Below are 16,125 nucleotides of genomic sequence, written 5' to 3' on the forward strand. Positions count from 1 at the left end.
AACAATAAAGCTCCCTCGCCAGGCTTCCCCGGGGCTCCGTCTCTGAAACTGCCTCTTAAAAAAGGAGGTTCTTAGGTGATAACTCAATAGTTATCCTTCAATTTACATATCCTTTAAATTGGAAATAACTAAAAATTATCCATCTTGACCGGGGCCACTGTGATGGTTTTGCCTTCTGTGCATTTTTGAGAGGCTGCTGGCCTGGGAGGAAAGTAGAGGATGGAATCAAGCTTGCCCTCCACCTGTCAAGCCACCCACAACGGCTCAGGGCTTCACTCACTCCTTCAGCTTGGGGAAAGAGGGGGCCATTTTTTCAAATTCACCCATCATGGCCCAGGTAGTATGCCCTAAGACTCTGCCCCTGGGGGCAGCTTCTCATAATTCACAGAGTCACTGGATAGGTCAGCAGCAGCTCTGGTGGAAATCAAAATTAGTGGCTTCCAAGGAACCTTCACTTTTCCAAGAAGGGAAAAAAGCTCCCTGTCCCTCTTCAATATTATCCCAGACTAATTGGAACATGGCAGCCATTTTTCCCCAGGTGCCATCAAGAATACATGCTCATCTGCTCTTTGGCACAGAAACCAAATATTCTCAACTGTGTATGCATCAGGCTTAATTCTTTCCACTGCCTCAATTATTTTCAGGTAGCTAAGTGGGGCATTTAGAGTGGCTCGTCAGGCGCTCGAGCCCCAGGGGGTCACTCAGTGCTGTGGCGAAGCAAGACACTAAATATGCCTCTGGAATATTTCAGTCACTTGAAGAAAGGTTAAGGTTCCAGGGAATGTCCTACAGCAGCTTTCAAATCTGCCCCACGCTGGGCCTCTCATCTGGCAGGTGCCCCCGAGTGATTAGCAGTGACTAATTATGGTTCCCAGCCATCGTCCAGAGAAAGGAGAAAACGGGAATACCTGACTGAGTACAATGATATCCACTGTCTTTTTCACAATTTAAAACTTTCTTTAAAGCAACAAACCTATTTGTAAATGTCACTTCCACCTATCAGGGATGAAAAGCACAAGAGAAACGGTGAGACTCAAAAGTATTCCTTGAATATTTGGTATCTAATTTGTTATCTGCTTTAGTTATTTTTTTGTAAGTTCATTTATTTTTGAGAGAGACAGAGACAGTGTGAGTAGGGGAGGGGTAGAGAGAGAGGGAGACAGAGAATCTCAAGCAGGCTCCGTGCTGCCAGGGCAGTGCCCAAAGCGGGGCTCGAACCCAGAAACCTCCAGATCATGAGCTGAAACCAAGAGTCGGATGCTTAACTGACTGAGCCACCCAGGCACCCCTATCCACTTTAGTATTTAAAACAAATGCTCAGTTATCATCTTCTCACCCTCAGGTCACCACAGTTTACTTCATTTCTTGTTTTCTTCAACCTATATTCGGTGACACTACAATCATCTTCTCGTTTAGCCTTTGCTACATATCCTTAGCATAACTTTTTTTCACCAGCCTTAAATCATCTCATTACAGGGAACCATTACAGGCTTCCATAAGATCTTCCAAAGCTTTGCCTATCAGCTTTCATTTTCTTTTTTCTTTTCTTTTCACTTATTTTCTTTTATCTCTCCCTCTTCTTCTCTAGGGGTAGTTATGAAAACAAATGTGCTTAAGACATCTCTAAATTTTTTTACTCACTTGGCTTACTCAATATATCAGTCACTTCTAAAAATGTTACACAAAATGTCAGTATAAGTGGACATACAAAACAGGTTTTATTCATATGAGTATCACAGCTTAACTACAAGAGTGATTTGGATTCAATGCATTTATGTTTAGCTTGAATCTTGTTATTGAATTACCTGAGTTCTCTGCCTTACATTCTGTTACCTGAATGTTCATGCTGGTGGATAGCCAACTTTATTTCTAGAATCTGCTTTCCACGGGAGAGTTGAGAGAAGCTGAGGTATGGTGGGTAATGAACCAGAATTAAAAGTCAAGAGGCCCTGTACTTATGGTACCAACCATGAGATTCAGTCTATTTAGACAGACTAAGTTACACTCGGGACAACAAACACCCAAATCCCAGTGGTTTAAAGCAACAAAGGCTTGGGGCGCCTGGGTGGCGCAGTCGGTTGAGCGTCCGACTTCAGCCAGGTCACGATCTCGCGGTCCGGGAGTTCGAGCCCCGCGTCGGGCTCTGGGCTGATGGCTCGGAGCCTGGAGCCTGTTTCCGATTCTGTGTCTCCCTCTCTCTGCCCCTCCCCCGTTCATGCTCTGTCTCTCTCTGTCCCAAAAATAAATAAATGTTGAAAAAAAAAAATTTTTTTAAAGCAACAAAGGCTTTTTTGTTTTCTTGTCATGTTGCAGGCTCCTCATGGGCCCTGCTCTGCGTCCTCACTCTCCTCGCCCCACAACCCGCTGCCTGGGCAGGCACACCCAGCAATACCAGTTGCCCCGGCAGCACGAAAAGAACATTTTTCAGGGTCAAGCGTTGGTAATGAAATGCTCGAGCCTGGAAATGACAGGTCACTCCTGCTTCCACATTGAGCAGAAGTAGCCTGAGTTTCCAGGGGATGCAATTCTGGTACATGCTCAGGAGGTAGAGAAACGGAAAGACACCGCCCTCATAGGGTTGTCATGACAATCAAAGGCTTTCATGTTTATAAAGCATTTGGAAGAGCTCCTGGCACCTTGCTATATGCTATGTAAGTATTCGCCGCTGTTATCATCACCATCATCATCATTAAACTGAATAAATTCATAATTTTTGGAGGCCATTATCAAGTCAGGGTTCTCCTTATTGAGTTGAATTTGGTGAAATGTTTCGTGGGTGTTGTTTCCTTGCTCTCCTTTAGCTACCAGTGCATGCCCATGTCCCAGTGAGCAGACCCTCACCCGTCTTCAGTACAGACACAGGGCAGCCCCCGGGATACCCCTGCGGCCTCACCTGCCTCAAGATGACTTTTTGCAACCCGGCTGGATCCAGAAAGGCCAACCCAGGGGAGCATGCCAAAGGGAAATGAACCCCAGTAACTTTTAGGTGTTGCACGCTGTGAAGATCCCAGTTCTAAATGTGTTTCATACAAAAATATTTATCCTTCAAGCTGTAGCACGCAAACAGCAATCTGCATTTATTGGTTTCACATGCCAATTTCCTCCAGCTCCGGTTTTCCTTTGTGTTATATAAACAAGTCTCAACCATCTGGACCACAACAAGCCACTCTGAAATATGTGCTCACTCCGTGCAAAAGCATCAAATCAAAATACAATCTCGCGGAATTCTGCCTAACAGAAAATCGGAGTGAACAATTTTCACAAAGCTGTTTTTAAAATGTTCTTTAGGTGTCAGAATAGGATACAGAGGAGAGCAGAAATGAACTTATCAGAATATTTATTACTTGGACAAACAGAAACTAGCATAACAAGATCATATCCTACGGTGGTACCTACGTTAATAGCCCTATTTAGTGGTTTCCAAATTACTTCAAAAAGGAAAAGGGCTCAGAAAAACGGTCTCAGACAGGTGGGAAAGCAGAGAAGAGACTGCTGAAAGACTCATGCACGACAGTCAGGAAAGCAGAAGCTTTAATTCCTAGCCAGCTAAGGAAATTAAAATGTATGCATTATAATAACTGCAAGAAACAATCTAAACTGTAGTCCGTCAAAATCAAGAAACAATGAACTGGAAAGTAGACTGTGCCAAGAAAGAAAGGGCTCTGCCAAAACAAGTTCCATATATTGCCAACAACCCACCGGCATCTCTGAAATGAATACTAAGCTCCATTTCCAATGTCTTATCTCCCTGATAGAACTCCAGGCTACTGAAGGCATCTTCCAAGGCCAAGTATTTTAGAACATCACCATGGCTAGCCTTGTCCACAGGCAAATATAGGAGTGCTAGAAATGCTTCGTGTTTCTTTTCCCTCTACCTAAAAATATCTCTTCACCAACTTTGCACAGTGCCCAAAATGTCCACCCTTTGGGAGAGAGAATGATCATCAGACTTTGTGACTTAGATTCATGAACTTTGCACGTTGTGGAAAGAATTTCCTGAGAGAGCGGCATACAAAATAAATGAGTTTTATTAAGATAGTGGGAAACAATGGAGGTAAAGGGAAGACTATAAAGGTCTGGAAGTTAAAGAGAAGGAGGTGGCAATGAAGATGAGGGGCCCCAAGGTTCCCAAACACATTTTTTCCTAGTGTCCTGTGATCATGGCTCCTTGTCCTCATCGGTATCTGATCATCTTGCTTTGTCATCCTTAACCATGTGTGTGTAGTTAAAACTGAATCTAGATCAGATACTTTGACATCCTATAGACTCTCTTCTTCAAATGGGGGCTATAAAATCGCACCAAGGTAGAAAACTTTCCATCTGATTTAATAAGCCTAATTACGTAGACTTCGGCCAATTACAAAATTCACCTCGTCGGCTATTAAAATATGGTCTAAATAATTTGATAATTTGGTTCCACTGAACTACATCTGGTTGATTTCAATTCAATATTTTATCAAAAGGTCATTTTAAAACCAAATACTTATGATCAAACTGCAATGTACCAACTTTGTACACAAATTAAATGAAAATATTTTGTAATCTGTGATTCATTCTCCGATTAGAACATCAGCATAGATGTGGGAAAATTCCCATGAACTCTCCCCACACTTCTGTCTTTCTACATAACCAATCCTGGTTCAGCAGATCAATCATGCTTAAGCGCACTCCAAAATAAGATAAGCTCCTCCCTAGGTCTGACTGTTCCAATCTACCAAGAAATATTTAATCAGGAAAGAATCAAAATCCTCATTTGGCCTCTAAGGAAAATCCATCCAATTGTTGATTAATTTAGACAAATAGATGATAGAATGAGAAAACACAGAATCTTGTTTCATAGTTAATGTCAGGTAGGTTTCCGGGTCGGGGCAGGGAGGGGGGGGGGGAGAGAAATTACTGGCTCTGAGTAAATTACAATCTGTGTTATAAACTGATTATAATCCAAGAGCAAAACTCCCAATTTCTTTCAAAGAGACTATGTGCCATTTTCTTACTTTAAATAGGGGATCACATCTAAGGCCTTGGATTTCAAGCTATTTTTAGCCTATCATTTCAATGTTCAACGCCAAAATAATATCAATATAAAACTATCTTTAAATGGCTTGAAATAATTCCTAGTCGTCCAGGCTATCAGAATTGCTTACAAAACCAATAAAATCCAGAAAAAAAAAGATTTCCAGTAATTGTTTTCAGGCAAAGGAGACTGGAGTTCAGCAATTGGCAAAACAGCCCAAATTTGTAAAATGGCAATCAATAAATCCTACTCTTACGTCTCACACAGAGGCATAAACTTTAGTTTGGGGAAAAGAGTCCCTTCCCCCCAAAAATGTTGCCCATGTTTTACAACATAGTATAATAATTACAATTAGAAATCCACATCCACAGGGAAGGTTTGATCTATTCAGACACCCTACTTGAAAGGTCAGAGAAATCTAAAATGAACTTTGAAAAGATCTCCAAGCAGAATATTTAACTCTGATTTCCAAGAACACTTACATTGAATCAAGCTTGTGTCTTAAAATGGGAAGTTTCATTTTCTGGAAGATACTTGTACACAGACAACCTCATTCCCCAATCATTTCAAATCAACCACCTTCGCTTCAGATTCTCACCACCCACATAACATTTCCACCCTGTGTGGTATCACTGAGCAAAGCAAGACACAGAGGACCAGCCAGCTTACCTTCCCAATAACGGCTGCAGGACTCAGGTCACAGCTATTTTGGGAACATTCATCCCACTGCAGGAGGGGCAGGAGTGAAAAAGAGCTTGTGCCGTTTTGAGAAAGGCAAATCATGGTTTTGGCAGAATAGGGAAATAGGAATAGGAAATAGGAATAGGGAATAGAATAGGAAAATAAAACTTTTTGTTGTAACAACATCTGCTTCCTAAAGGGGTATCTCCTGCAATCGCTACTCCTAACACCACTTGCTCTGTTAGACAGGCATATGGGTCTCCAAGGATGAGATCTGATTCAACATGTACAACCTTGTCACAGTTAGTTGGTCACAGAGTAGGCTTTTCTACTGCTGTGCATGCCCAGAAGAGAGCCAACTACACATTTTCCACAATTTCCAAACCGCAATCACAAATGAGTCACAAGACAGAGACAATGCCACATCTTCCCAGGATTCAGGAGCAGAAAAGGCTTATTACCTTGCTTTCTTCTCCTTCGAACACTGACTGGTGAACATTGCATGCAAACAGTGAGTTGGGGAGGTCGTTGAAGTCAGTGATTGCTTGAAAGGCTTCCTCTGCGAAACACCGAGTTACAGCCCAGTCCCTGTCTATGCAGCAGAGCAAGAAAAGTTCTCCATCTTCCGGGGTATGCCCCTGCTGCCCGAGGCTCCTCATTCCAATGAAGTAAGATTCTCCCCTCATTCCTGAGGACACAAAGACGGACATGTGTTAGAACAAGCATCGATTCCTTAAAACTTGATCGTAAGGCCGAGCTGCCCAGTGTTTCCTAGACGTGGGACCCGGGAACATTACGTAAACTCTCTGAGCCTTTGCTTCCTTATGAGAATCAAATGGACTCAGGAGAGTGCTTTCATAAGTTAGACAATGAATTATAGAAAACCACTGCTGCTACTACTAATGACTGTCCTTTATTGAGTTCTAGGAACTGTTCTAAATGATCGACATGCATCAACTAACCTATTCCATCTCCACAATAGTCTATGAGATTGGCATCAACGTTATCCTTGTTTTACAGACAGGGAAACTGAGGAACAAAGCAAGTGAGTAGCTTTTACTATGCCGATGATGAAATGGCAGGACTAGAATTCAAACCCAGGGAGTTTGGCACCAGAGCTCACTTTCCTATATCATAGAAATGAAGCAGATCAAGATTAGTTCAAGTCTGTATTTAAGGAAGTACAACCTACTTCATCACCACCCGAGTCTTGTTTATGGTAACTCTAACAGTTAATAGTTTATCCACAATGAGGACACACACACACACACACACACCTACCTTCTGCCTGGGATGATTACTCTATTTGTGAACCTTGGATTTCGAAAATAAGTACTCTCTTGGTTAATAGATAGATCTATAGTAGATAGATCTAATAATAGATCTAATGGTATATAGATATAGATATATAGATATAGATATAGATATAGATATAGATATAGATATAGATTTCCTTTCCTCATTGTCCCCATCACAAAGCTTTCTCGTATTCATTTTACCTAGCTGTGTTCAATCATTCTATTACTTCCTCACTCCAATGTTCAGATTTTTATCCCATTGCAAATGGTTGGAGAGTTTTATCATTTTCTGATACTGACACATTGTAGTAGATTTTGTCCGTCTCCCCATATGCCCCAAGGATAGGTAGTGTCTACATTTTTCTTTTGTATCTATTTTCATGCCTATCATGCTCAATGATTAGAAGCCCAAAAGGTGAAATAATTTGTCCGGGGGACGCATGTAAGACTGACTGACACCTACAGTGTGGCTGCTGGGCCATCTTCTGGAAGTGCCATTTTCCCAGTCCCATCACTAAAGGGCCTCAGAGTACAGGACAGATGGGTGGGCAACACAGAACATCACTTTGCCCTCATGAGGTTTGTTAGACACAAATTCTGGTCCCCAAACAAGTACGGATGGGTTTCTGCATATGTCTCTCTTGAACTCTGATTAGATCACTCAGGTGATGAGGTTACGTTTTTCTGTTTTTATTTTTCCTAGAAACAAAGGCCAAGTGGGATCCTGGTAAGCATCATTCGATGGTAATATAAATAATGCGTTATATATAAAACCTAGGGCCTGGTTGGGACAAGAGCCAAAACTTTAAAATTGTGAGTTAGTAACTCTAAAAGCAGATCATTGTAATTGTGGTAAGTAAAAATCCTCGTCTATATAAAATAAAATAGAACAATTCCTGTATTTTAAAGTTAAAACTCCAATGAATACATTTTCTATATTTAAATTGACAAAGTACTTATTTTATTTTTTATTTTTATTTATTTTTTTAATGTTTATTTACTTTTGAGAGACAGAGACATAACTCAAGCAGGGGCGGGGCAGAGAAAGAAGGAGACACAGAATCCGAAGCAGGCTCCAGGCTCTGAGCTGTCAACACAGAGCCTTATGTGGGACTCGAACTCACGGACTATGAGATCATGACATGAGCCAAAGTCAGTGCTCAACCGACTGAACCACCCAGGTGCCCTACAAAGTACTTGTTTTAAATAAAAATGTTGTATATCTCTTATGCTTTGTTTTATTCTATAATTAATCCAAAATATATGAATATTTGTAATTACAAAAATTTCAACAAAATACTTATATGTATTTTTTCCTTCATATTCATTTATACTATTGCTTCAAATGTTACTATAATATGCATAATAACCATCATTTATTATTATTAGAGTACTAATTATTTTAATAGTAAGAATAATTAGTAAGAGCATTAAAACAGTATTATTTTCATCAATGGATTATAGGAAAACCTTTTAATAATGAAGTTATAGTCATCCAGTAGCATGAAGTATAGCTATTATGTGTCAATACTGATTTTATTATTTTTTTTTATTTAAAAAAAAAAATTTTTTTTTCAACGTTTTTTATTTATTTTTGGGACAGAGAGAGACAGAGCATGAACGGGGGAGGGGAAGAGAGAGAGGGAGACACAGAATCGGAAACAGGCTCCAGGCTCCGAGCCATCAGCCCAGAGCCCGATGCGGGGCTCAAACTCACGGACCACGAGATCGTGACCTGGCTGAAGCTGGACGCTTAACCGACTGCGCCACCCAGGCGCCCCAATACTGATTTTATTTTTAATCCTGTCCCTCTTATTTAAAATTTTTAAATTAATCAAAATTAATCCCCAAATGTCCCTAAATATTTTCCGAGAATGTTTCAATTACTCTTTTTCCGAAAGAAATAAAAATCCATTGCTGAACAAATTAATTAAATAGACCAAATATTAAGCCTTACTCAGGGCTCATTTTAATCTACTCAAATAGCCTTAACTTCTGTTCTAAGCTGTAACAATACGATTATCTTCAAGAGACTTTATTTTAAGCTCATTACTTTCAGTAAAGATTTAAAAGGTGAATGCATTTTTGGCAAACAACGTATTCTACTTATATGGAGAAATATTTTAGAAGTCAGAGCTCTGAACAAAGGCACCCTGATTTCTCGTGCCAGTTCCATTACTGACTCAACTCATAATTTGGAGAAGTCAATCGATCATTCGACGACTCAGTTTATCTTTATAAAATGAGAACAAGCACATCTCTCTGTTTCCCTCCCTCTGAAGAGGAGGAAGGGGAGGAGGAAATGAAAGGGGAGTGGAGGAAGTGCTCAAAATCAGTACTAACAACTACATAAAAGGATAAGTAATATAAAACACTCTAGAAACACATCATTATGATAATCTCAGAGCAGGACTATTCGGCATCACCACTAACCTTTAGTAAACCCAAATAAACACGAAGAAAGGGAAGCTCTGAAGACCCAAAGAACTCCCCAATACAGAAATGTAAAGGCCCTACAGCCTTTCTCTTTTTAAATTAATCTCAAGACTCTGAACTGCTTGTAAAACAAGTTTGAGGCAACAGTTACCTGCACAGCATAAGAAGATTTACATGTGTCATCCTTATTTCTAAACCTGTGGTTGGTCATCCAAATGATGAGCTGCCTCTTGAGCTGAAGGCAGCTCTTCTGCGAGGGTTTGCCAACCACCCGCCCACGCCCCCCACGCCCCCCACGCCCCCCACGCCCCATGCATATGGCATCCTTCCTCTGCGCATCCTAAGCACACAGCACACAGCCTTCTCTCCCGATCATCGTGCAACATGCCTACTGCTTTACCAGTCTGTATCTCAAACCAGAGCAGATGTTTTTAACAGGAGAGACTGGCTTCACCAGTGAGTCTTTAGACTGGGTCATAGAGAAAGCCCTCAAAATGATGTTCGACTGAATTAATGAATTCTGTAAGGAGGAGTCATGTTCAAAAAATAACAGACAAGCAATGAGTTAAAGTGGCCAACTTAAAATACATACACTAATAATATAGCATTTGCTTCAAATCCATCCACTAATAAGGAGGACAACCTGCTCACTCCAGTGTTAAGGTTTGACTTATAAAATGCAATTGTATAAATGAGAGATGGCAAGAACCACTCAAATGATTCCTCTAGCCGAAATGGAAATTCTGCAGGGTCTAATTAAAATCACACTTACATTTTTTTAATTACACAAGTTCACTCAAGAAAAAACTGAAAAATTCAGAAAGTATTTTAAAAAGAAAATAAAAGCAAACCATAATCCTACTATCCAGAGAAAATTGTACTAACATTTTGGTCTAGTTAGCTGCAGTGTTTTTTTTTTTTTCACATGTATAATTTCTAAACAAAATTGGGATCCTGCTGTTTCATATCCCGCTTCTTTCTTGAAACATTGATATAATCAAGAGCAGTTCCCTGTACCATTATATATTCTTTGAAAACACTAATTTTAATAGACACGTAGTATCCCAGTGTACAGATCTGTCATGATTTATTTAACCATTCTTCTGTTGTTTGACATTTAGGAAGCATAAATTTCCATCATCATGTGCATCTGGTAAAGGAAAACCACTATCCACTATTAAAATATAAAGGGTCCCCTGGAAGAACCTCAACACTTCCTTACATGCAGAGAAAGGACATCTTTATGAAACGCTAGGAGGGGCCCCAGGAGGACACTTGGGTTCCATTCCTTCCGTACATCACATCCCTTCTGGACTGTGGTTTTTTACCTCAGCAAAATGGAGAAACAACGTGACTTTGTCTACCCTGTGGTCTCCCATGAATATCAAATGAGATAAAGCATATGAATGTCTTTTGAAGCTTCCAAAATAATATGTGAAGTAAAGCGATTCATTACTCTTGTAGGCTCATCGAGAGCAAGGCAATAGCAAAGGAATCTGGCACTAAGGAGGCGGTTGCCATCTACTACTGCTAAGTATGTGGACACATGAATGTCCAGGAGTGTTAAGCCCATAGTATTTAAAAAAATTTTTTTATGAATATAATATATTGTCAAGTTAGCTTACCTACAACACACAGTGCTCATCCCACAAGTTCCTCTTCAATGCCCATCATCCATTTTCCCTTCTCCTCCACCCCCCCACCACCCATCCACCCTCAGTTTTTTCTCTGTATTTAAGAGTCTCTTATGGTTTGCCTCCCTCCCTCTCTGTTTGTAACTTATTTCCCCCTCCCCTTCCCCCCATGGTCTTCTGTCAAGTTTCTCAAGATCCACATATGAGTGAAAACGTATGATATCTATCCTTCTCTGACTGACTTATTTCATTCAGCATAACACCTTCCAGTTCCATCCATGTTGCTGCAAACGGCAGGATTTGATTCTTTCTCATTGCCAAGTAGTATTCCATTGCATATATAAACCACAATTTCTTTATCCATTCATCAGTTGATGGACATTTAGGCTCTTTCCATAATTTGGCTATTGTGGAAAGTGCTGCTCTAAACATTGGGGTACAAGTGCCCCTATGCATCAGCACTCCTGTATGCACTGGATATATTCCTAGCAGTGCTATTGCTGGGTCATAAGGTAGCTCTATTTTAATTTTTTGAGGAACCTCCACACCGTTTTCCAGAGCGGCTGCACCAGTTTGCATTCCACCAACAGTGCAAGAGGGTTCCCATTTCTCCACATCCTCGCCAGCATCTGTAGTTTCCTGAGTTGTTCATTTTAGCCACTCTGACCGGTGTGAGGTGGTATCTCAGTGTGGCTTTGATGTGTATTTCCCTGATGAGGAGTGACATTGAGCATGTTTTCACATGTCTGTTAAGTCCATAGTATTAAACTGAGAGATGAAGAGAGGTGGTGCTCCATTATTTGCTACAAGTGTGGTTGGAGACTCCAGGAGGAGGGAAAGAGGATTGTAAAGCAAAAGAGACCAGTTAAGATAAAAACAAAACAAAATAAAAACCCAAAAAATCCTGTCCCTCCCAAACACCACTAACAATGCACTAATAGTTATATATAGTCTTACCAAGTTGGTAGCAATGAGAACATAAATGCTTGAATTTGACTCGTTTTAATGAAGGAGGAAGCCCAAAGACAGGACGATTTTCAACTCTTTCATTACTTTGCTATAACGCGGAAATGATTTCATCCAAGATCCTCCGAAAACCCTACAGCACTTATTAATTAAACATTAAAAGACCTGAAATAAAGAGGGTATAGTTCCTCCTATGAACACTGAAACTTAAAGATGCCCTTTCAGTATCAAAGAATTAGCAACTGAATAAATGTTTGTTGCACAAATAAGTGAACAAATTCTCTCTCCCCCAATAAACAAGAATAATGTACACATTGCTAGGCTTCTGTACAAGGAATTAATCTTTCCCAAACTCCCTACTTTTCATTCCTAGCAAACATGTATTGGGCACAATTAAACTCAGGAGAAGGGACCTCAAGGAGTCATCTGATTCTGTTGGATATCATTATTGTCACAGTGTTATCAATACGCAGGAGATTCAGATCCCTAAATTCAGAATTCTAAAAAAAAAAAAAATCTACCTTTCTGGGAATGGGATATATCTCATGTAAATGGGGAGCCATGCATTTGTTCATAGGATTTCTGGTCTAGAAAGTCTTATATAAGTCTGGATATAGAAGGAGGGGATAATTCTAAATAATCCATGAGAACAGCAGAGAGGTAAAAAAAAAAAAAAAAGATTGTAAACCACCATGGAAACGCTCATTTTCATACTAGCTTCACTATCAAGTAAATTCATCCCATCAATAGTTTGAGGTATGTCCTATAAGAAAGGCTAATAGCACTTTGGAAGGGTTAGGGTGGTGATATTCTCATCTTGAGTCCCCTCAACATGGAGAGAACATCACGGCCAATTCTGAGTACCACTCACTACAGAAAAACTAGACGTCTTTCTAAGGAGATGATTCAGTCTCATCAAGGGGCCAAAAATCACGTCATCTAAAAAACAGGGGCATGGGAAAACATAGCCTACGAAAGCACAGGAAAGGAGTCTTGAGTGGAATCATAGTTGCCTTCAACTTTCAAAAGAGGAAATAGAATTTTTGTGTGTGATACTAAGAAGTCAAACCAGGGAAAAAGAATTCAATTTAATAAAAGGTACCATGGATCTGTCAACAATTCACATTAAAACAGAAATGTCCTGCCTCATGTCTTAGTAGGAAACTTGAATCGGTGACAGCCAGTGAGTAAGCTCCATAGAGCAGGTGACAAATACCAGGCAGGATGTCACAGAGGGAATCCAAGGACCAGTGGACTGGCTGGCTGGCATTTCCATTAAGGTCTCTTCTTACCTTGAGATTTTTATCTTTCCATGATTAGCAGAAAATCTGAGGGGTGCCAATGTGGCTCAGTTGGTTGAGCATCCAACTCTTGATTTCAGCTCAGGTCATGATCTCATTGTTCGTGGGATCAAGCCCTGTGTTGGGGTCTGCATTGACAGGGAGGAGCATGCTTGGGATTCTCTCTGCCCCTTTCTCTCTGCCCTTCCTCCTTCTCTCTCTCTCTCTTTCTCTCTCAAAATAAATAAGTAAACTTTAAAAAAGAAGAGGGGAGCCTGGGTGACTCGGTTGGTTAAGTACCCAACTCTTGACTTCAGCTCAGGTCATGATGATTTCATGGTTCATGGGATTGAGCCTCCATATGCTACTTGGGAACCATTTCATGGTTCATGGGATCGAGCTCCATATGCTACTTGGGATTCTCTCTCCCTCTCTCTCCGTCTCTCCCTACGCATGCACTCTCTTTCTCACTCACTCTTTCTCTCTCAAAATTAATTAATAAACTTTATAAAACTTTATAAAAAGAAAAAGAAAAAGAAAATCTGCAAAAGAGGTAACTGTTTATCTTTGGGTTTAAAGATACTCAAGAAAGGGAAATTTATAACCTTTCCCAAAAGCTTTCTCCAGTGTTGAAACCTTTAATGTGATACTCATATCCACCTAAAATTTTCATTTTCCAGGTTACTCAAACTAGAAAGTGATATTTTTTAAAATAGTAAATAATGATTCATTAAGGAAGAAAAATAAACCAACACTTAAATAAAGCAACTTAAGTTTGGGTTTATTTCTCCTTAGACAAAAGAATGTTAAAGATTTAACTTGTCTGCTTTTTAAATGAAGAACAGGAATCTAAAACTTTTTGCAATAAGAGCAATAAACAGGAAAAAAAAAAAAGCCTGATCCCATCTTATGGCCAGCTGAGGAGGATAAATAAGTAAACAGGATAAATGGAAATGATTAAGGAATAATTCACTTTGACTTAAAGTTCAATTTTGATTGATAAACAATCAAATGGATTATGGGAGGTTTGTTAGTTTGGAGGAACTTAAAAATGACAATGCCAACTTGACTGCTAATGAGAATAACTAAGAATGCAATGTTGAATTAATAAGTAATACAGAAGAAATGTCTATAGTTATTATTTTAAGTTAAACATAAGGTTTTTTTTTATTTTTTTTAAATTTTTTTTTTTTAATGTTTATTTATTTTTGAGAGAGACAGAGACAGAATGCAAGTGGGTCAGGGGCAGAGAGAGAGGGAGACACAGAATCCGAAGCAGGCTCCAGGCTCCGAGCTGTCAGCACAGAGCCCGACGCGGGGCTCAAACTCACGAGCCGTGAGATCATGACCTGAGCCGAAGTTGGACACTCAACCGACTGAGCCACCCAGGCGCCCCTAAACATAAGGTTAAATGAATCCAGTTCAAATTTTTAAAGACTAGAAAACTTTAATTTTTACAGCATTTAAAATCCCTTTGGCTCTACAATTGATTCTTTAATGATAGCTGAGACAAAATAAGCTTATTAGAAGAAAACTTTTATGTGAATAACAAGAATTATTTTAAATTAAATAATGCCCTCAGCTATCACTTTTGGTCTGGCCTAAGGGATAAGGTCTTTTTGATGTCCTTTTGGTATTTTAATATCTAGATCCTCTTAGGGATAAACCAGGCCTTTTGCTCATTTTTGTCCATCTTAAAGAGAGATTGAAGTATATTAGTAACAACAAACCATTTCAGCCATCCTGACATACAAAGGAGAAACATGATATTCTTAGGCTGTGCTCCACTGAAACCCATTAGAGCTCTTTCTGAAATATAATGGAACCTATTTAATTCAGCTGCAGAATTTTCACACCTGCTGAGTTGTGTGAACCTCATGCTATTCTTGACACCAATTGGGGTCAGTCTTGAAAGAATCAGGAACATGCAGTTTTTCCACTCATGGTTTTCAAAGGAAGTTAGCCACATTCCTTGGTCATGGCTCCCTTCAGGATTCCTTCTGGAGCCACTGTTCTACCTGAAGCTCCCACAAGAACGTAATTCAATTAATTCGGTTCCCTATGGAAGCACCTTCTTATGAATTTTGATGAACTGGCGGGGGGCAGGGGGTGGCGGTGGAGTTGTTTCCATCATCTCCTTTTGTACTGGATTCCATAGGAGTGATGGGACTAACTAACTTGACCAGAATAATGTGCGTGCTTCTGCAGGCTTTTAACACCCATGATCTCCCAGGAAGATTTGTGAATCCTGAATATTCTTCCAGTGGAGAAAATAAAGGGGGAAAGAAGAACCTCAAATTTGCTCAGGGTCAGATAGGGCATTTGTATTCCACTCCCACAACCCTAACTGACATCATCAAGAAAATGCGTTTCAAATGTCTTGTTTGCAAGAGAAGAGTCAAGTAGAGAAAACACCATCTTTTATAAAAGGTTAGAGGGTTGAGGAGGTTGTTCTTAAAGACAGGAAAATTGGGGCACCTAGGTGGCTCCGTCGGTTAAGCAGCCAACTCTTGGTTTCGGCTCAGGTCATGATCTCACAGAATTATGAGATTGAGCCCTGTGTCGGGCTCTGTGCTGACAATGCAGAGCTTGCTTGGGATGGTTTGTCTCCCTCTCTCTCAGCCCCTCCCCCACTTCTGCTCGTGCTCTCTCTCTCAAAATATGTAAACATTTTTTAAAAAGACAGGAAAATCTATTTCTATAAAGAATGACCTACAATAAACCATACATTTATTAAACAAAACAAGCAATATTAGAACACATCACTCAAAAGACAAGAGCTTTGGTCATTGTATTAGTCAAGGTCCCAGTAGGAA

At 40.0% G+C, this 16,125-nt stretch overlaps 1 protein-coding gene across 3 annotated transcripts in view; it reads right to left on the minus strand.

Moving 5' to 3' along the window:
* Positions 1–16,125, minus strand: part of RCAN2 (regulator of calcineurin 2) — a 271,728-nt gene that overhangs the window by 222,401 nt on the left and 33,202 nt on the right. For all 3 annotated transcript variants that reach the window (XM_086706998.1, XM_086706997.1, XM_086707000.1), the window contains exon 2: positions 6,157–6,383. In XM_086706998.1, the coding sequence (XP_086563124.1) occupies positions 6,157–6,381 (225 nt within the window). In that variant the 5' untranslated portion in view covers positions 6,382–6,383. The remainder of the gene's footprint in view (positions 1–6,156; positions 6,384–16,125) is intronic.

Source organism: Puma concolor, chromosome B2 (genome assembly GCF_028749965.1).
Source record: "Puma concolor isolate L17-30 chromosome B2, mPumCon1.1.hap2, whole genome shotgun sequence".
NCBI classification, from domain to species: Eukaryota; Metazoa; Chordata; class Mammalia; order Carnivora; family Felidae; genus Puma; species Puma concolor.